Here is a 22,243-nt window from a genome sequence, read left to right on the forward strand (position 1 = left end):
CACCTCATTGTTTTTCATGTGCCTCAGCATTCTTTCCAGGAGAATTTGCTCCATGATCCTGCCAGGCACAGAGGTGAGACTGACTGGACTGTAGTTCCCCAGGCCTTCCACCATCCCCTACTTGAAAATGAGGATTCTGTTGCCCTTCTTCCAGTCCTCAGGAACGCCACCTGACTGCCATGATGTTTCAAATATTATGGACAGTGGCCGAGCAACTTCATTCGCCAGCTCCTTTAGGACCCGTGGATGGATTTCATCAGGTCCCATGGACTTGTGCACATTCAGGTTCTTAAGATGGTCTCGGACCTCATCCTCTCCTACAGTGGGCCTAAGGTCTTCATTCTCACAGTCCCTGTGTTTGCCTTCCAAGACTTGGGTGGTGTGGTCTGAGCATTTGCTAGTGAAGACAGAGGCAAAGAAGTCATTAAGAACCTCAGCCTTCTCCAAATCCAGGGCAACCAGTTCTCTTGATAGCTTCTGGAGAGGGCCCACATTGTCCCTAGTCTGTCTTTTATTTGCTATGTACCTATAGAAGCCCTTCCTGTTATCTTTCATGTCCCTTGCCAGATTTAATTCCATCTGGACCCTAACCTGGTCCCTGGCTTCCCGGACAACGTTCCTGTATTCTTCCCAGGCTGCCTGTCCTCGCTTCCACCTCCAATAAGCTTCTTTTTTGCCCTCTAAGTTTCCTCAGCAGTTCATTATCCATCCATGGAGGTCTCCTGGCCCTCCTGCCGCACTTCCTTCTAGTCGGGACGCAACACTCCTGAGCATGCTTGCTATCAAGTTTCTCTGCCACAGGAGTACATACAGCATAGTAAAGCAAACTATCAAAATTTAAACCAATACAAAAGCAGTGTTACTTAATTCTTGTTCTGTACAACTTCCATCTTCTTTCCCAAAACATGCAAAAATAACGAAATTGGGAGATAACATTTCGTAAAAGTTCATGATGGACAGTTTCTGAAATTTCACCTGGGATCTGTAAAGCAGTGCAAAAGCAAGCATAACTGTTTGATTTGAAGCCAGTTCTCTGTAACAGAGTGAATACAGGTAATGTAAGCTACAGTAAAATAGCTTCAGTTCACACTGCGTGACTGGTTCATACCCGGTTCAGTTTCTTCTGTTACGACTTGCAAAATAACAGTAATAAGAAACAACATAATGGCTTTTTCTTAATAAATTTTAATGTTAAGACCAGTTTGTCTGGATAAAAACACAAAGTTACAAGAACCACACTTCTGCAAATTCTGCATGATGCACTCAAATTGTGCTCGCAATCTTTGAGTGGCAAGACCATTTTGGAACTGTTTACGGAAGATATGTCAAGGACAGAATCTTGGTGTAAGAAAGAATGTATGTTACCAGTGAATTTAATATTGTGAAAATATATCTGTCACACAATGTACACCACTGTAAATAGTCAAATGCAGTATTTATGCACATCAAAAATATATTGGGCCAATACTCAATTTAGCATTTAGTCAGCAATAGTGAATGACAGAAAAACATTTTGGTTATTTTTCTATGATTTCAGTTCCCTGGAAATTTCCTAATAAATCACTCCAAAGGGTAATATTTATGGTTCAAAACCATCAGGACAACAGTGATTCTGTGAGATAGTAGTTTCCAACCTTCTGATAAGTGACAGCACAGTCCTCCTGTCACTAGATTCAGATGCATTTGGCTTGTGCTCACTGCCTCCAAACGTGAGTCCAGACACTGGAAAATGAACAGTCACCATCGCAGCCTGGACCACATTAACTCAAAACACATCAGATCAGAGATGCAACATCAATAAAAGGAGATGACACTCTCAAAGCACCTGCCAAGCAATTCTCAAGTATTAATTGTATACACATACGGTCAAGTATGGAATACTGAAGGACAGTGTACCGAGTAGCAAGTTTAATGTTTCATCAGTTTTCTGATTGCTGCAATGGATATTCACATTTCCCCCTTTTAATCTGTGAGAGATATTGTGATCTAAGCATGTGATTTGATGCTATTTAAAGCTTTGCGATACTGTTACGTAGTTTCTTTAAAATATCTACATAAAAATCCCCCAAACATTACTGCAAAAGAACTCTTATCTACATATAGAAATAGCACAGACTTGATTTGGTGGCTCTTGTTTGACTGTGTCCTTGGAAAGAAATCTGCTATCTTTTCCTTGCCTGTTTAATAGCATATGTGTTTCCCTGCCCCACAGGCAATAAATGGTACATGATAAATTACTTCCCCAATATTATTCCCATAAAAATTCACAGTGACCAATTCTGAAAGAAAAGAGATGCTTTTGTTGTTGCAGGTCTTTTTTTTTTATGTTTGTTTTTAAGTAATTGTGCAATATAAAATTCATACTACAATTTGCAACTTTGGTAACTTACAGAAAAGAAGATTTCAAGCTCTCTAGTTAAGGACCAGGTCAGAATGGTGCTTACACTCTGTTCTTTGTTTCTGTGCAAACACATCAGATAAGGTTCATCCCTCCCCCTGAGGTCCTGAAAATTTCTATTATTGATAAGAAATTGGCTACAATTTCAGTTATGAACCTATCTAATTTTCCTTGGTACCTTTAAATGCTTCCATCACCTAACCTTAGTAAATTTTTTTGTTTACTGTTTCAGTTCAGGAAATCCTGATTCCTAAAGCCAATACCGCCCCCCTTGCTTCCTCCCCCCACACCCGCCCCCCAACAGAAACACCCAGCTGAGTCTCAACAAGTACATCTTGAATTCTCAGAAGAGGAAGTATTTTCTTGATTTAACAGCAACTGTACAATATTACAAACTCAGACACATGAAAAACAATCAGGCAATAGAAAAATGTACAACAGCTTTGGTGTTATACAAAATAATAAAAAAGACTTGACAGCAAGATACATAGTTCATTATGTTCTCACCACAGCCACTTCATTGCTGACTGTAAGACAGTTACTTACTTCTGATATTCTCTGTGTGGCTTTTCCACTCATGAAAACTCATACTATATTACTACAGTAAGAACTGTTATGAATGCCATAAAGTAAGCTCCAAATTTTATAAAAACATCTTGCCTCTTTGCACTATTGCTTTGTGGCACATTGTCAACAGAACAGCAGTCCAAAATAAAGTGACAACTAGATTTAATAAATTAATATACTTTTTTAAAGATGTACAATGCACATTCTTTTTAATCCAAGGTTTTAGGGTGTCAGGATACTTCTATTTACACATATACAGACCTCAGACAGCATTGATAACATCAGAGAAATGCAGATAAGGAACAGAGCCTTAACTGCTATCTGTATGCTATTAACAGAAGCCAAAACACTGCTGAGAGCATTACTGGGAGAGATATCCAAAGACTGAAGAAGAGTCTATGAAAAAAAGGACATGTAAAGGCAAAGGGAAGGTCAAGATGTTTAATATGACCATCTATTCTTGCGAAGACTGAGGTGGAGTTGTTGATGTGCCTTGTTTACCAGACTTCCGTTCGTAATTCACAAGTCGTTGCCCAACAAGGTACCTGGGATTATAGTAAAAACAGTGAGAAATTAAAACGAGTTAATGCAATTCTGTAACACAAATCCATTTTTATCTCCTTTGCTGCTGCAGTAGCTTATCACTGCAGTAAAAGTTGTTCTACATGTGATCCCTCCTGCCCCTCCCAATAGTCTTCATCTTTTTTCTCATCATCAACCATCCTCATCTTTTTTCCTCAACATTCAGGCATGATATAAGGGAATACAGGCATTACAGGTTTGTGTTTACAGCCTCGACTTTGGTACTCATACAAGCTAAATGAAAATGTGAAATATAAAGAGTGTGTTTGCATTATTTTTATACCCAGCCCTTTGCTGGATGGCACTTTTAAGAGCATCTTCGCAGTGTTTGTTTGAGCCATCATCACTTGAACATCTGGAACAACAACTCACCTAAAACCAAGTGAGTGTTAAATGCAGTTCTTGGCTCAAAAAAGGAACCTGTCACAATGCATCACATGTATTGGGTGAGACTATGAGAGACTCAGCTCCTACACCTAATGAAAAATATCCTGGATTGAAAAAAAGTAAATATTGTGAAAAAAGAACTTTTACTGCAGCTCAATCTTTCTTAAAGGGAGAGAAAATATCCTAATGCTACTCCATGTCAAGCCTAAGGGCGATAGGACTCCTTTATTTAAATTCTGTTTCAACATCTCAACAGCTGAGCAGTTTTCCTACTTTTGACAGTCCTTCTTTCTTCCAGATCACTGTTTCACACTTCTAGTTTTTGCAATCTAAATTCCTTTCCGTGCTTCCTATTTGTATGATGGCTCTGCATGTAGAAGAGCCATACACACCTATGAATTATTCCCCTGAAACCTGCAATTTCCTTCAGAAATTTATTCACCACTGCTCCTTTTCTTACAGTATCATAACCAAGTAACCATCACATCCTTTTGCACATTTTAAGAATGTCACAAACACTTGTATATGCTTTTGAAATCTGTTACATGAAAGACTTAGTCAAGCACATTTCTAAACCATAAATCTCTACTGGTTAGCATGACTATGTTTGCTTACTTCCTGAAATGAGATCACTAACTTAAGTTGTACAAACTTCTTGTCTACAAGGATGGTTGTAACATTTAGTAAGTTCCTTTAATATCAAAGTAATTTTCACTTAGATACAGCTTTGTATTTGTTTACATGCCTTATTTATGCAGAAAAGCAACTTGTAACATTAACGCAAGCTGCAATTCAATATGCATTCTACCTGAAAGATACTAACATTTAGCTCAAAACCCACCTGTAAATATAAATATCAGCTATACATACTACAGTAGGCCAAATACTATGGAACATGTTATGAAGGCAGGTGGGGGACAGGATTTAAATTAGCTGATCAAATACAAGGTGCTAAGATACAAAATGACCTGCTGAGAGTTTAATTTTAATTATGACTCAGTATTACATTCACTTGTCCTTCAAGACTACAGAGGGGGAAAAAACCAAGCAATCAGCTTCATTTGTGGTAAAACATATCCAAGTCAGATATAAGGGAGTATCTTCCATTTATAAAGACAATTTGTTCCTGTGTTTACCTACCTGAACTACAGATAAAACATTTGCCAAGAACAGTTCAGGTCTGCCTTAGAGGGTCGTAAGTCCAGAAAGCTTCTCAAAATCCCTTTTAGCCCTAAGTATCTACAACACGTGCATCCAATCTGAAGTTGTTATCTCAATTTAAAGGGTAAAAATTAACCCCCACCCCCCACCCATATACTCACTTGTCATTTTTAATATGTTCATAAAGGCGCTTGAACTGGCGGACTTGGAAGGAGAGAATTCCCATCAAAACCACCACCATAAGCAGAAAAGGATAAATCCGTCGCTGAACGAGGTTTTGCATTTCAGCAGTAACTCCTGCAAAACAGGACACAACCTTCACATAATCTAACACTGCTAAAGTGACTCATGCATCTCTGCTTCTCTGCCTGCTTCCATACTTTCTGTTGTGCTGTAACTTCAGTAGAAGGGATGTGAATGAATAGCACAACCATTTATCTCACAGATCCAACGTAACAGCTACTGTTCTTTTTCACCCAAAGCATTAAAACTGGAGTTTTCCATGAACATCGTGAAAATCCACAGTAAAAAAAAAAAAAAAAAAAAAAAAGAGCGTATCATCTTTTCTTGCTAATTGACTTCTTTATAAATTGTGTCAGAAAGTTGACACTAAAATCTGTATTCAAGTGAGAGGTTGAACGTGTTGTAACATCAAAACTAACTAGCAAAAGACAACTGTTGATGAAAAAGCACATCTACCTGCTTCTGATAAAATTATTTCCCTCACCTATGAAGAGATAGGGAAGTCTGAAAGAAAAAAAAAATACAATTTACATTTTGACACTGAATGAAAACCTCAACCCATATTTCTACCTGTTCTAAGCTTCCCTTAGAATCTGGCAAGTCAGAAAAGACGTCCTCAACTCAGTATAGCTTTTAAACAGAAATTAAAGGTTTGTCCAAAGAAGGAATTAATCATCCCTTTTCCAGACTAGCTAGATACCTACATTTCTCCTGTTAGATGTTATGCGCCCCATACTCTCAATGCATTCTGCACTTAGTTTTAAAAAGCCAGTCAGAATAATATATTGCATTTCTCAAAAAAATCCCGAACTTTTAAGATGACATAGCAATTCTTAAGGATTTACATTTGCTGGCAGAATAGTGGTGTGTGTTTGTTTTTAAATAACCTAGAGCTTGAAGTTTTATTTCCACAGATCTATTTACATTGCTCTGAACCATCAGATAATGAACAAGGTATTCTGAATGCATACATACCTAATAAAGGTACAACACCAGAGGCTATGATGTATGGTACACACAGGGAAAGCAACAGAACAGAGATTACAGGTGCTGCCAGTTTACGGATTATGAAGTGTAAATCGATGTTGCGAATCCCATTTGCATATACCTAAGAACAAGAAGTTAGACGTAGAAAGGGTCAATCAAAAAGCCATGCTTTGCGCTTATATTAATAATTACAAGGTTTTACACAATTCTCCTTATGAGAGGAAACAGGTGTTCCAAACTTGAAGAAAACCATGACAGCTACAGTTGAAGAAGGAAAAAACTCCATACCAATCTACATCAGGGTTCCAGAAAATCATTTAAACAGTGTTCAGGAGAGCAACTTAATCTTGAGTAGTGTTGTGATTTGGTTGCAGGAGTGCAAAAGACCAGCTGAAGCATCATTAAATATAGCTGTGGAGGGTGGTTTTATGGATGATGACCTGAGACTGCTTTGTGCTGTTAGCTTGCCAGAAGAGGATCCTGTGTATGCTAGTAGAGCAAATCTCTTAAATCTGGTAACACAGGTGGAAATAGGATCTTATGTTGTAGGTGACTGTAGGAGACTGTGGAGTCTGTGCCTGAAGAAAGTGCCTCCATAATTCTTAAGTTTCTGCAGCTCCTATCAGAAGCCAAGGTCTCAACATGACTAATCATAGGAAAAGACCGGTTCCAAATGGCTACGACATACAGCTAGACAGCAGCCTCTGTCCCACAGCCTGGATGCATCCATTTCTAAGGATGGCTCAGGAGAATGTGTGTACAACAAACAGGCCCAGGGAGAGTATGCAAAATGGAAGGAAGAGCCTTTGTATGTGTCAAAAGGTACTCCAGAATTAAGACTTCATTTCTCCAGTGTGACACCTAAGGTGATGGTTTAACATCTGGGACTGTGTGCTAGACTTACGAGAAGCCACCTCTTGTACAGAGGTCAGGACATGCATCATAGCCACTTCAGGTAAGACAGGGCTGAAAAGTTACTTTCTGACAAACAGTGGAGATACTTCATAGAGACGACAACTGTAGAACTTAAAGATTATAATTAAGAAAAAAATACATCTTCCAAAGAAAGCAACAGGCCATGTGACTCAGAACTGCTCACAAAACCTGTTCTGTCTTAATAATCAAAGGGGAATGGAAAGACTGTCTTTCATATGTACTCATCTATGAATGAGCTAATCTCTACAGCTGTGGAGAAGGCAGAAATTCTCTGTTCTTGATAAATAATATCCAGTATTTGTTCACATGTGAATTCACCTGAAGAAATAATGATATTTCTCACTTCAATACAAACCTGATAAAATTACATATACACATACTCCGCAACTTCTTGATTTCAGATTTCTGAGGTTTTTCTTTGTTTTATTATGAAGTGTACCTTAATGGATTAGGCTATACTATTTGAAAGGATTCTACAAAACTAGTTGAGTTTTACTCAATTACTCAAACTACTCCATTACTACAACAGTAAGTCCATTTCACAACTCACACATTCATAAATTGTTAAGAATGTATTATACAGATAATATACATGGGCAATTTTCCCTACCTGTTCAATAACAGTTTTCAGCCACCACTGGGGACCCATCAGTGTTATGGCAGCAATTATTTTGGCATGCAGAACTCCAAGAGCCCAGTCCTAATTTTGTAAAAGTGGACAGTTAGCATTAACATCTTTTGAAATAGTTTGACAACCAAAAGCTTTTAAAGCAACTTGTTAATATTACTTTATAAGTGAAAAGACAATTACTTTTCTGTTGACATGGGGATATTGTTTAAAAGACGTGACATATTCAAACTCATCAGAAAGAGAGGATACTCTCAAGCTTAACTGACATCTATAGAATACTCAGCTCTCTGGAACATGCTAGGTTTTTTCCCTTCTTCTTTTAAATTGTAATTGTCCACAAAACCCTACCTGATCTGGGAAAAGCTAAACAAAGCAAGGCACTCTTACTCTCAAAAGAATGTCATACTATTCAGTGGGGAATTTATGCTTTATACATATACCACAATTATTATGACATGGAATTAAACAAACACAGTGTAACAACAGGCTCCTAGTAAACCCTGTACGTCATGGGTCAGTCTCTTCTGGATTACAGATTTGTAATCCAGATTTGTGAGAAGTTCTTCAATAAACCCCACCAAAATTAGAATGCAAAGGCTGACAAGGGAGAACAGCTGCAGAACTGATAAGACAGAAGACATCGTATGTTAATTAACTTTCTTAAAATGCTGTGGAAATAGATTTTAAACAATTATTTAAAAATACAGCTTTTATTAACATGTTACCCCAGATATATTCAAAAATTTAAAAACTTGTTACAAAGAAGTCCATGTTAAAGTTGCTTCTTGTTTGCTCAACCATGTAACCTTTGTATAACTATTCTTTTTTGTGAAAAATGGGAATTATTCCCTATTTCAATAGCTCCCTGTTAATTTAGAACAAAACTCAAATGCCACTAACCCAATATTTTGAGGAAGCTTTGCCACATGAATATAAAATCTTCCAGTATATTTAATTCCAAATTTTTAAAGAACTAAGAATGATCCTAAAGCATATCAAAATTCCATTCATAGCGTGCATCATCACTGAATTGAAACCTTGTATGACAAAAAGGTCAGGTAAACCTCTTGCTGCATAACTAGGCAGAAAGCTTTCCGGAAAGGTCAGAGTATGTACATCTGTGTGTAAGTGCATAACAGCTATACTAACTTCTGTATATATCTTTACAGTTATGCTACTGAGAAAAAAAAAACCCACCCAATCACTAAAATGCAAAGACCCTCTGATGTCATCCCACAGAGTTTAGCTTTTCATACTTGGAATTCCTAACCAAATCCTTTTGGTTGAAATAATTGTCACATCCAGACAGGATGTCTTTTCTCTGCCACATAGAAACAAACGGAAAATGCTCTGAAGCACTGAATTGACATGAAACAATCTCCCGTACTCCTGAATTCTAAGTAAAGAAATGTATCAACAGCAGAAGAAGAATGGGAGCAACTGACCTGCCAAGGATAGAAGAGAGGTGTCTGATCCAAAGGAACCCTCAAAGGTGCAACGATGACCAGTTCAAACAGAAGACCAAGTAGAAGTGGAACCACGCCAGCTAGCAGTATAGCCACTATTAATGTCTTCATTATCTAAAAAAACAAAGGCACCTCATTAATATTTTCATCGGAGGATTCTTTCTGTTTAAACTTCAAAATGTAATTTAAACTATACAGAGAAAGGTGGAGGGAAAAAAAAATACACGACCTTTAATTAATACATATATACCCCTAAAAATAATGTTTCTTACATACATAGTTTTGCAATGCAAATTTTCAAGATTGGGTTCTACTCCCCAGCTCCCTCCTGAAAAAGGATTGACTGTGCCTGGATGTTTAAAATTACTATATTTAGGCAAAAAATCTACTACAGAAATCCTCAAAACTAAAATAAAAAGGTGGGATATAAATTTGTTGCCATGGGGAGATTCTGAACTCCTCATAATAAAAAAAAAAAAAAAAAGAATTTTCTTTAAAATCATGAATTTGAACATCACGAAGATCTGACAAATTATAAAGATCTTCCTGAAAATATGCATCAAGCTACTCTATAGGGACACATTCATCATCATTTATCAGTTTTAATAGTTTGTTTTTCTTATTTAATAATGTCAAGTTGCTAGAAGAGTAACAGTTAAGCTTCCAGGTGTATGTGAAAATGTAAATGTATTGGAGGATGCATCACACAGGGTAATATAATGAATCACACTCACTTTTAAAGGAAAACAGAAAAACATGCACATACTATAGAAAAAGTATATATATGCAAACTTATTTACACTGATGGCTTAATATTCTAAGTGGCTTCCAAAAATACAGTTAGCCTATGCAATGAGAATGTAAGCTGCAAAAGCTTCTGAACAGTCCAAAAAGGAAAGTGTAATATATATGAGAGAGTAAAACCTGGAACCAAAACTGAAAGAACAAGTCATTAGCTACTTTTTTGATAATTCAGTGAAACATTTGTCTCCGGACTCACCATGAGAGACCATTCTTTAACCTTCTGAAAAATCACTCGACGACCCTGTGGCATCCAGGCCACCAGCACTGTCACTGCTCGGATAGTTAGCCAACATACATAAAGACCACATGCAGCTGTGTACAGCTCATGGATTTTGGCAGTCCCCGTCCAAAATGACATTAACCATCGGCCAGCAAATACTGAAAACACAAACACTGTTAAATAGAGTAATGCTTTTTCATGTATTAAGGAAGGATGCCTATTAAAAAAACACTTATCAAATTTATTATTAAATATCAATGCATAAGTATTATTCAACATAAAGCAATATTTTAGTACTATACCAATATGGCATGAATGTGTGAAGTGCTGCGTAAATAATTACCTAAATGATGCCAAATACATATGTAGGATTTTTCCCCCCTAAAATGTCATTACACCAGCAATGTGATCTGAACTACAGCAAAACAAAGCACTATTCAGAACCTAAACACTGATCTTCAGAACTGCAAAGGCAATAATGAATTTGTGCATAAGCTTGAACTTGAACCTTAAGAGCTACGTTTTTTATCACTTTCTAATGGGGCTTCTGAAGCTCTCTGACAAAAACAGGAGACATTTGCTACATTTCACTTTTTAATCGTGTTTCTATTCACTAGTATTATATTGGAATTTATTTTATTATTTTAGACCTGGTAACAACCTATATAATTTCCTTCTCTAAATGGTAAAGCAGGTGCAAGAGTTTAAATTCTCTTTTTCTCTCAATTCCACTACAGAGATTGTCTCAGCATTTGAAGCCCTGCCCTTAGAAGAAAATTATTCTACAACAAAAAAATGAAATGGCAATGTCTGTCATTTAAATACAGGTACTATCTCTTATCATTTACATTTTAGATTATTAAAATATGTTGAGGTACCATTAAAAACAAGACATCATTTTCCATGCTTTCTCTTTTTAACTTGAAACAATAGTTTCAAAACATCTGCCATTGTTGAGCATGGCAACATGCTGAGGTTGTTTCATTGTTGTTTCACAATAATGGACTTACCTGGTAAGGTAAGGCAGATAAGACTAGCAATCAGTAATGTTATGCACATGAAAACAATCAAAAGAAATATCTGAAAGAGGAAAGAAAAAGAGAAACGGTTTATAAGGAAGTTATTTAACCAAAGCAAATAGAAACATTTAAAAAGATGTATCATCCTAGAAACACAGCTAAACTAGAACACTCAAACACCAACTCATGTTTCACTGTATAAATAAATCAGCAATAAGAAACCTATCCACAGTGTACAAAGCACACCTACAGTGTTACGTATTTCTTTCAGAAGTTCACATCAGTTGTCACAACAGTAAAAATTAACATTTGAATCCAGAACGACTTAAGGTTTTTGTTGTGTTACATTAAAAAATAATCTACTTCTGCACTGATCAGCATGACTTTCAATTAAAGGTTTCTCTGTGTGCCAGCTAAGCAAGACAATGGTTTTACAACACGGAAAAACTTGCTGAGAGACTTCTTCCAGATGCCCTCAGGTTTATGTCACCAGCAGCTGACAGGAAAGCTGGCAGCTAGTTAGTCAGGTTTATATCTTATCAGAGAATTCTCATGTACTCGATCTCTTTAAGTATTTGAATGTGCTATGAAACTCTGCTTCACTAATCAAAGCCACACAAAAAACAATGGGCAAACTAACACCTTATCATAACAGACTTCTGAGAAAGTTAAATCTGTAACACACATTTTCCTTGATGAGACTTTTTGGGACAATGTAGATCAGTTGCATCTCTGCAACTGATCTTCAGCACTGCTTAAAGGAAGGAAAATCTTGTGATTTTGTAAACATTAGCCTGAGTGAAGAGGGATGATTCCACAACACCCAACTATTTGCCAAGGTGACAGCCATGTACCCTTTTTCATGCAGAATACTCTCTTTAGGGTTAGAGATCCCAAATGATGGAAGGAAGAAAATCAGAGTAGCTGACAACTGGACTGCAGACAAAAAAACCTCAAAGGTGAGGAAAACATGGTGTGAATTGCTTGAGACCAATACTGTTGAAATAATTTGTTACTTAGGGAATGCCAGGGGAAAGTCAGTCCATATGGGAATAAACAACACATGAAGGACAAAAGCCAGTATGAAGCTTTTGAACACTACAAATAGCTGCTTCTTGGATCAGTGAGAACATACAAGAGGAAGAGCAATTCCTGACTTGGACCTAAATAACGCACAGGCAGCCAGTCACTCATATCACAGAAGCAGCACTGACAGTGACCACAATATATTCAGACTCAAAGATCTTGCAGATCTCCCTGAAGTTGCCACAGTAAACAGTAAACTAAAAATGACTTCCAGAAGACGGAATAAATCCGGGGGAGGGAAGATAAAATCAAACCAATCCAAACCAAACCAGAAAATGGATGAACTTTAGTAAGTGAAATTCAGAAGGGATTTCAGAAATAGCATACCAAAGCCCACGAGAAGTAATGATAAATTTGTTTTTATAGATAGTTTGTGTTTTTTTTAATTAAAAAGGATCAACAATAAGGTAATAAAATCTAAAAATCCTCAGAAAAAAGTTTGCAGAGAGTTTTCAGGCTCTGCTGACAACTATGGATTATGAAGGGCAGGCTAGAAGGAAGATAAGGCAGTAGCAGGAAAATTCAACAACTTCTACACATCTGCATTTGTTTGAGAGGCTTTGGGAGGTCCCCACAAGAGAAAGTTTGTTTAGAAGAGGAATGAGTTAGAAAGAATTATATACATTGCCTGATAAAACTGATGATAGGTTTTTATGTAGAATAATAATGAAAAAAATTCTGATATTTTAACAGTATATGCTTAATTAAAGAAAAAAAAATTATCAAAACCAAAGTTTTTTACCACATGCTTATTCGTAACTGAAATAACAAAGGATCAGTTCTGTTGATTGCCCAATTCATATGGACATGATGAGTGCATTCTAGTGGAAAACATTCACACATAATAAAAACTGAATATAAACCACCTTCTTCTAGGTTCTTACAACTCGGATAAAATGAAGAGGGGAGAAAAAAAAGACAGCACAAAAAAGTTCAGATGTTTAACACCATTTTTTTTTTTTTATTTTCCTTCTCAAATGCTTAAAGTCCCCATTGAGAAAGTAATTAAAATACAGCACTGTTCCCTAGTGGAAGTCTGTGTGGGAGACACGTTTCTCTTAAGATGAAGTTATAAGAAGAACCAAGGTCAATATACTAAAAATGACAGCTGAAGCACCTACAGTGATGCTGAGTGATTCATTATTTAAATATTTCTAACAAGTGGAACAAGGGACACAGAACTATATCAGGGAGCTACCACATGTCTGAGATTGTGCAAGTGCTTGAAAACAATCTCTTGAAAACAATGGATCAGATTTTTTATTAATTTATACATTCTGTAGAATGTCTCCAAAGAACTACTTAAAATATCTAGATGAAGGTAAGCAGACCAGAAAAAAGTCTTTGGCAGCTGAATATGAAACTGCTTAGTTATTATCACTAGGTCAGCAACCCAAATTACTGAAAGCTCATAATATGATTTTAGCACATGTCCTTATCCAGAAGCATCCACAAAAATAAAATAACCCATACAGAGGTATTTCTAGAAAGTATTTAATGAGTCCCTAGGTTAACACACCCCTTCCTTGACAGCCATTTTAGAGGGTAAAACCAGCAGCATGGGGAATTATTTCCCCCCTTGTCCCCCCGACCTGCCCCAAAGCCCCAACTTCAAACACCCAGAAGCTAAACAGTATCCTAAAATACTTTCAAATTTGCTTGCAGTTCTATTAGGTTGAGATTTAAGTGGAGAGAGGGGGAGGTGGTGACAAAGTAGTGAGAAAGAAAAAGCTTTATTTTGTACTTTGTCATGAGAATTCTGGTAGATTCTGCATTTTAAGAAAACATGAGCAATACTGCATTGTTCTAACTTTAGCCATTACTTCAACTCTTGAGCTATACCTGAAACCATAGTAAGTTAGTTGTGTTTAAGGTTATATTTAATTAACTCAGAGTTCTGGTAACAACAAAACAATTTATCTAGTTTAACCTATATATTTTTCTAGAAATTGAAGTATTTGCCAACAATAAATTGTAGAAATCCAGAACTTTCAAGTATTGTAACACCTTTCTATGTTTTAATATAGATACAATAAAAGTTCTCCATTTAATTCTTTAATAAAGCAAAATAGTTTAAAACACACTTTGGCTACAAGACTGAAGTATGCCCTCTTGAAAGCCATGCCTCCTGAACTACCTGTTTGCTGGGGAGTTCTTCTATTTCTCTTTATTACTAACCATTAGGAAAATAAGAACATGACCTAATAGAAAATACACAACAATTGTGGTAATTGAAGGTCTTAAGTTACAGGCTGGAAAAAAAAAGCTGTATGTGAGAATAACTCTAACTCTACTTTCTAAAGAGTAGATAGATGCAAATTGTACAAAACACAAAACGACATGACCCACCATTTGATTTCTGATAACGTGGGCCAAATCTTTGCCCTTCTCTTAATGCATTAAATATACCTACCCTGAGCGGGAATTTTAAAGGCCTACGATAAGGCTGGAAACCCACAGGTCCTCCTTGTTGAAGTATGGCTTGATGGGCTGCATGAAGACCTTCTCCCACAACTGGAATGGCATTATTATTGCGAGCATGCTGGTTATTAGGTTGCTGGTTTGCGTTGTTTTCATTCTCTTCCTGGTCTCCAAGTAGGTAAGAATGGAGATCCCTGTAACAATCGAATTTTCAGCTTTGTTCTGTTTGATATGAATGACAGTCTTACAGAAAGAGAGGCCTACCCAGAATGCGTACAAGCTGCATAAAACTTCTACAGAGTACTGGCAGAATCTTGATAAAGTAAACCATTTCCTGATAATGTACTCGATGTCATCCTCAACACAGACTTTGGAAGAAAAATCAGAGTGTGGATGCAGATTAGAACAGTGGGAATACAGCCACAAGTAAAGTATTTATCTGTCTGACTGCTTTAAAAACATCTGCTATTAAAGTTGCATATAAAAGGAAAATTGCATCACTATTTCAGTTCATGTAAGCAGGCAATTCAACTGACAGCTTTTATTTTACTGCTACTAAGCTCTGTTGGAAACAACTGCCTTCAAACCTAAACTGTACAAGGACAGTACTGAATTGCTATAGACACATTTTCCAAAGTACGGTCAGGGAGAGTTTTTCCAAGAAGATTCTATATTGCTCAAAACCGGTTCAGAGCTTTCTAAGACCACCACCCTAAAAAGAGTCAATCTACTTTAAAAAGTATTCTGTTGATATTTCTGGCATACACCAATAGCAAATAGGTATCTGAGTCTGATTAAAACCCCCAAAACCCAATATGAACATTTAGAATCTAATTTTCCTCAGCTTTAGTAGAATTTTTATTAGCATAAGATACATGTAGATAGTCTATTGGCCAAAAAATAAGAACATTTTTCACAGCAGTTTGCTTATTAAGAAAAGCAGAGGAAAAGCTTTTCATCTTTGCTCAACTAAAATTGCTGAAGAGGTATTTCACAACTGTTACAAGCTGCAACAGTAGAGAAAGCAAAGTATTTCTACCATCATGTCCAAAATTCTCTTCTGTCATACTTAAGCACTATCAAAACATGGAGAAATTAATTAAAACCATAAGTTTCCAAATGCAAACTAAGAGAACAGGGTCGGGAGAGTTTCCTTATGAGAAGCTAAAAGAAGTATTTTGGATTGCAGTGGAATTAAAAAGTCTCAGCCTCAGAGATAGCAAAAAAATCAATCTTCATCCTAATAGTGCTGCATTAGCACAACACACAATGAACAAGACATGATGAGAGAATGACAATGTACTTCGAAGTTAAATTTAAAACTGTATATTAACAAAATCAACCTTTTTTTTTCTTGGCTAATTTGGCAAACAACATATGAACTAAAAAACAATTTCAAGTGCTAGAGCTCTGCCTGGCAGTCTAAATTAAAGAACCTCACTTTGTATAAATATTTATTTTATCTGACAAAGATACAGTTTTAGCCTTCTTTAGAGACTTTTAACTTGAAAATCCCCAATTTAAAAGGTATGCACTTCTTCAGTTCAGTGTTCTAAAATTTTTTTTTTCCCACTTCTTATAGTAAGAAATGCAAGATGACTCATGGAAATGCACTGCTGACACTTACCTCTAATTTTTCCATATAATAGGAAGTTAACAAGCTGTTAGTCATACTTCTATGGATTTTTTTTTTTGCTAAGCAAATGCTGTAAGAGCGTACCAAAAGATTAGTTGTCAAGAAGTAGGTACAACTACTCCTTAGAAGAAGGAAGTAACTATAAAAGTTTTATGTCGTGTATTTATCTGTAAAATAGCTTACTTGTCGGGTAACTCTCTGGAAAGCATGCTGCTTTCATGGTAAACGGCTAAGCTGGACACAATGTTTGTAGTTGATTTTGGTTTTCTGTACTTACAGCAAGTATCCAGCAGTAACAGTCCATGCTCGTACAAGACCTTTCAACCACTGCCTTGTATGCCCTTGTTCTAGCAAAGCTGGAAGCACCACCTGAAGCAGAAGGAGCTCTAGGGAAAGCTCACTTACTGGAGCATCACTAGAAACCATGGGAAGAGCAGAAAGTCAAACGTAAGGAACGTTCTGATAGGAATCTTTTACACTGAGTCACATTACCACCACCACAATGAAAAAACATAGTGGATGCCAACACGAACAATTCTAAGGTTTTTGCAGACATTTTTCCTTATATCCTATTCTGAGGTGAAGTGTTCATGAGTGTTTAGGCATTAAGAAAGAAAAAAAATGTTGAGAAGGATTATATCAGAGAATATGATTTGGTCTGCTACTTGCTTTTATCATTGTTGTTTCAATTATTGCTAAGAAACAGAAAGATACTGGTACCATTAAAAAGACACACTGTTACAGATATTCTTTTATTTATGAAGTAATGATAATCAGGAATGAATGTGAAAACAAACATGGCAGCAACTTCACTATCAAAAAGTTGAAGGGGAAAGTGCTCTAAGGGCACATAAAAAATCTAACAGTTATCATAATGGAAGTAATACAAAATGCCTTTTATTTTTCTTACTGCCTTTTTATTTGACAAACTTTGTGTATCCACATCCTTTGTATTTTTACTTTTCTAGAACAATGAAGTTTAGATTAATTGAAAACAAAAAAAGTAACATACCAGTGTCACACTAATGCTCAAAGAGTGCAAATACTTTTTTCTAGTTACAGGGAGACTGAAAAACATCTTTTTTAAAATAAAGGCTTACCTGTAAAGCATAACATTATATGGAAGAAAGTTAGGCAGAAGATATTTAATAATGCGTATAGGAAGCCAGAGCATGAGCAGTACAATTGATCCAAAGACAATCTGGAACAAGGAAGTCAAACAAGTTAGTCCAAATAGCAGAAACAACCAAATCTAGTTCCCTACCCATCTCTCTGACATGTTGTCCGTCTGTGGTGGGTTAACCCTGGCTATCAACCAGGCATCTACCCAGCTGTTCATTCATTCTCCTCCCATTCTGTGGCTAAATGGGGAGAAAATAGAAGGATGGCAAGAAGACTCATGGATTGAGATAATGACAGTTTAACAGCCAATGCAAAAGCTGAGGAAAAGCCTTCAGCCACAGCTTGCTTCAGCAAGCACCCTTCAGCCATAGCCGAAACAGTAGTGTGTCAGCAATACTGTTTCAGCCACTATTCCAAAGTGCAGAAGGACACGGGCCACTATGAAGAAAATTAACTCCATCCCCTATTCCAGCATGAGGCTGGTAAAAGTTCTGAATGAATTAGCTAAATAAATTAAAAGGTGAAGTTCAAATAGCCATCAGCTCCAACACAGTCCGAGAACGTATCTTTTAAGACTTTCAGTAACAAGCAGATCTTTGCAGCATACAGGCGAGGCAACGTATGACATTTTCTTTCCAAATACAGAAAATTTTGAAGAAAGTCCTTACCACTGATAAGATAAATCTCCTGAGATGTCTATAAATGGGCAAGTGAATCATTTCCTGCACAGGATTAAAGTCTGGATCATTCAAATTCCTGAGAAACCATAAGACACCAGGTCTCAATACCTGTAAGAGGAAATAGAAAACAATATAGGAAGAGAAAATTATCTTTCTGTTTTTTGTTTTTCATTTTGGGTAACACTGCTGCAGTAAATAAGTTTTAAACATAATACGGTTACTTGTTGAACAAGGTTCAACAAAATGGTACAGACATCAAACAAAAAAAGCATTATCAGAAAAACATAAAGAAGCAGTAACTAATTACAAGCTTATTTTTTTAAGTATTAATCAATCTAAAAAAACTCAACTATATTTAGATTCATCTGAAGTCAATACCTATGTTTAAGGACTCTTTATAACTAAAAACCTGTAACTGAAATACACTCCATATCTCACTGCAGTTAACTACCAGTGTGACCCTTTTTACGTAAGGTTGAAATTCAATATACATAGACAAAACACAGTAGCAGCAATACCCATATGTGAAATATTTAACCAAAAATTCTACATGCAACATTCTCTGTGTTCCATACCAATCCTGTTCTTATAGACTTACCTCCCTCAGTAAAAGGATGAAGGATGCAAAATAAAAGACGTAAACCATCCCAACTAACCAGTGCAGAAACATTGTGGTACCTGGGGCAGACTGAAAGCTCAATTCTCTGTCTTTCAAAGTGGCATCGAACATTTCCTAAAAGATAAGTAGTAAACAATATGAATAAATTTGGCAATCTTCCACAGTTACTCATTTTGTTTGTCCTAGTTCATATATACTGCTAGGCATTTAATTTAAACATCTGCCTTGTTCCAACACGTGAATAATTATAACATTTAATTAAAAAAAATAAATAAAAAATGGGGGAATAACTTACAATAAGAACAGCAAATAAAGATCAATTTCTGATCATTTTCTTTCTTCTGACAGAAAGAAGTCAACTCGAACACTAACATGTACTACCTAAGTTATAAACCAGTTCAAAGTGGCACTGTGATAGAAGGAAACACTTATTCCTCTAAGTAAAATTCTATGTCAACTAAGACCAGAAGAAATTAATTTTCTCCATTTCAAATTGATCACAGAAAAACTGTCCTTTCAATTCAAAGTAAACATAGCACCTATCTTGTTCAAAACAGAGAGACTGGATAATTATTAAAATATATTACCATTAATACAAAAATATTAAAATATATTACCATTTCACATAAGATGGCTACTAAGTTTATTCAGTGCACAAGTTTACATTTGCATTTGTGTTTAGCAACATAAAGGAAAACAAAATTAGCATTAAGCAGTACCTAAAAAACTCTTTCCTGCTAGAAACACTATGTTTAAAAAAAGAGAATAACGGTGTCAAACTCTTAACAACTCTCTTCTCACCAAAACTTTTCCATTAAATACAAACACTGTTAAAGATTTTATCCCATTTACTTCCATTCTTACCAAAGAGCATATATCCAGCCACCAGCCACAGATGAGAGGAAACACACCAATTTCCACCACTACTAACAAGGAAACCTTTAGAAAAAAAAAGAGAAAAAACCATCTCACTAGTTTAACAGAAATTTGCTAAGACAATTATAATGTAAGCTTAAATTCAGAGGGTTTTTTGCTCCCCACACACACACAAGAGAAATAGATTACCTTGACAACAATATAGCAAACTCCTAATAAACGACGTGATCGCTGAAACTTAACAAGAGCTGCCAAACCCTGAATAGTTTTGTCAAGAAAATAATACTGAAGAATATTCTACAGCATAGTTTGATTAACATTAAACACTATCTTATGTGGCTTTTAGCAACAGGAAATTTTATAAAAGACAGAGCTGAAGTAGGAAGTGTTTTATCAGGGTTCTATTTTCGAAATTGCTCATGTCTCTGGAAGTCACAATCCGATGTGCTGGATAACATCCCCCCCCAACATGCATCTAAAACAAACAAACAAAAATACTACCACCCTTCTTAAGTAAGCATCCAGAAGTTTTCTCAAGAAATAAACAGTTACCTTTGAATACGTCTGTCATAAGTAAGGATCTCTCAAAACTGAAGGCCTATCTTAAATGGTAGCTTTCCTATTTATTCAGTCTGAAATAAATTCTCATCTTTTCCAAGAAGAGCTGGATGCATATTACACTTAGGGGGTTTGTTTTGTTTTCTTTCAGGAAGTAAAACAGAGATATGCCAATCAACTGTTTTACCACATTTGCACTGGACATTGGTATAGTGTGGTCTAAAGTTGATGTTAGCTTTGTGTACTCTTAAACAGAAAACTGCTAACAAATGTTTATTCTTTCTTATTGAATTTGGGGTACTCCCTTTAAAAACATGCAGCTTGAATGCGGACTTTTTACTTGCAGTCGAATCCTTCTAAGCTTTCAGGACTCCACTGTTACTTAATTTTCTCTGTAATAACAAGGGTTATCACCTGAAAGAAGTCCTTGCTGCAAACTCTCAGTGGTTCAGAGATGTGAAATGGAAACTAAAGCAATCTGCACTCTAACAATCTGACAGGATCAAAAAGATGAGTAAATTTCCCATCATACTGTACATATATTCATAATCCCATTTCTCCTTCTGCTGCAACTATGTAGCCCAGAGCAATCATGTGAGGACAGTGAGGGAAAAAAACAATGGTTCTACACTCCTCAGACAGAAGAGATCTTTTCTTCTTATTTCACCAAAATAGCAGAACAAAATGGTAAATTGACTGCATCTACATCATGTCTGTGCCTTCTCAAAATACAAGCAGAAAATTTATTTACATGTAAAATCTGAGCCAGATAACTAGTGACAAAAGGATACATGGCAAATAATTAGAGTCACTGCTAGCAGAACGTATCCAACTATAGTTGTAATCAGGCCTTCAAAGTGAGATGCTTGAACCTGGAGAAGAGGGGAAAAAAAGAGGATGTTTATCAGTTTCTGAAGAGATTACACCTCCTTTTTATGTAATTCAGATAAATCCCAAGTCTCAACTCTTCAAGGAGAATGACAATTTTCTTTAGTTTTAATTATATTTACTGGAAATACTGACAACTACTTTCTTCAAACATGAAAAAACCTCTGTATGTCACTTTACACTACCTCACTAGCTTTCACTACTTACTATCATCAACTATGAAAATTATTTAGTACACAAATTGAAAATATACATGGGGAACAAAAGACTCTTAAACCCCCCCAAACATATGCAGTTTTTTGTGGAAAAGGAAACCTCAGTTGAAATGCAAATCATGGAGGAAATGGGAAGAGAGAACATTTTTAACCACAGATTAAAAAACGTTTGAGAATAGAAACATGAGACACATTCCAGGTGAATTTTGTGATCATAAATATAAGTGGAAGGATGCTACAAAACTATTGTGATTAAATAGTGTCAGGTTGGTTTTTTTTTCATTTTGACACTATAAACCAGTACTTACATATTCTTCAAAGCCCAGGCCAACAATGGAGAAGTGACCAATGTGGTATGGACAAAATGCTGCATAATGCAAACAGAGAGAAAGGGGAGAAAGACCATAAAAATTGCTAAATGGAGCCTTATTTGCAGGATGTGTATTGTATCATGGTAATTACTCTACTTCTCATCAATTTTGTGAAATCAACTGAAAAAATTACTTTCTGTGCAAGTATTTGCAAGCATTGTATTTCCATAATTTTACAAAACACAATCAGATCAGAATTCATACTGTAAGACTATAAACAATATAAACGTACACAGAATAAGAAAACAGCCTCTTCCTTTTTAATTAATCTTGCTGTGTGTATATTAATTCAATTTCTCAGTCTTATGTACTAGGCTGGTATTGGTCTCTCAGACTGCTGTAGGAACCTGCTCTGTGTATTCACTCTTTC

General features: G+C 36.1%; 1 protein-coding gene across 1 annotated transcript; it reads right to left on the reverse strand.

Annotated features, from left to right (window-relative positions):
* Positions 1 to 2,558: 2,558 nt before the first annotated feature.
* Positions 2,559 to 21,869, reverse strand: MARCH6 (membrane-associated ring finger (C3HC4) 6, E3 ubiquitin protein ligase; the record flags this gene model as incomplete). Its single annotated transcript, XM_010015034.1, has 16 exons — positions 2,559 to 3,510; positions 5,257 to 5,392; positions 6,314 to 6,446; positions 7,872 to 7,961; positions 9,338 to 9,472; positions 10,359 to 10,540; positions 11,393 to 11,462; positions 14,901 to 15,102; positions 16,822 to 16,959; positions 17,645 to 17,745; positions 18,335 to 18,454; positions 18,945 to 19,079; positions 19,830 to 19,904; positions 20,031 to 20,099; positions 21,191 to 21,271; positions 21,811 to 21,869. Coding segments are annotated over 16 exons (1,817 nt in total), but the record flags the coding sequence as incomplete, so codon positions are not given.
* Between the last annotated feature and the right edge of the window lie 374 nt (positions 21,870 to 22,243).

The sequence above is a fragment of the Nestor notabilis genome, unplaced genomic scaffold (genome assembly GCF_000696875.1).
Source record: "Nestor notabilis isolate BGI_N333 unplaced genomic scaffold, ASM69687v1 scaffold615, whole genome shotgun sequence".
NCBI lineage: Eukaryota > Metazoa > Chordata > Aves > Psittaciformes > Psittacidae > Nestor > Nestor notabilis.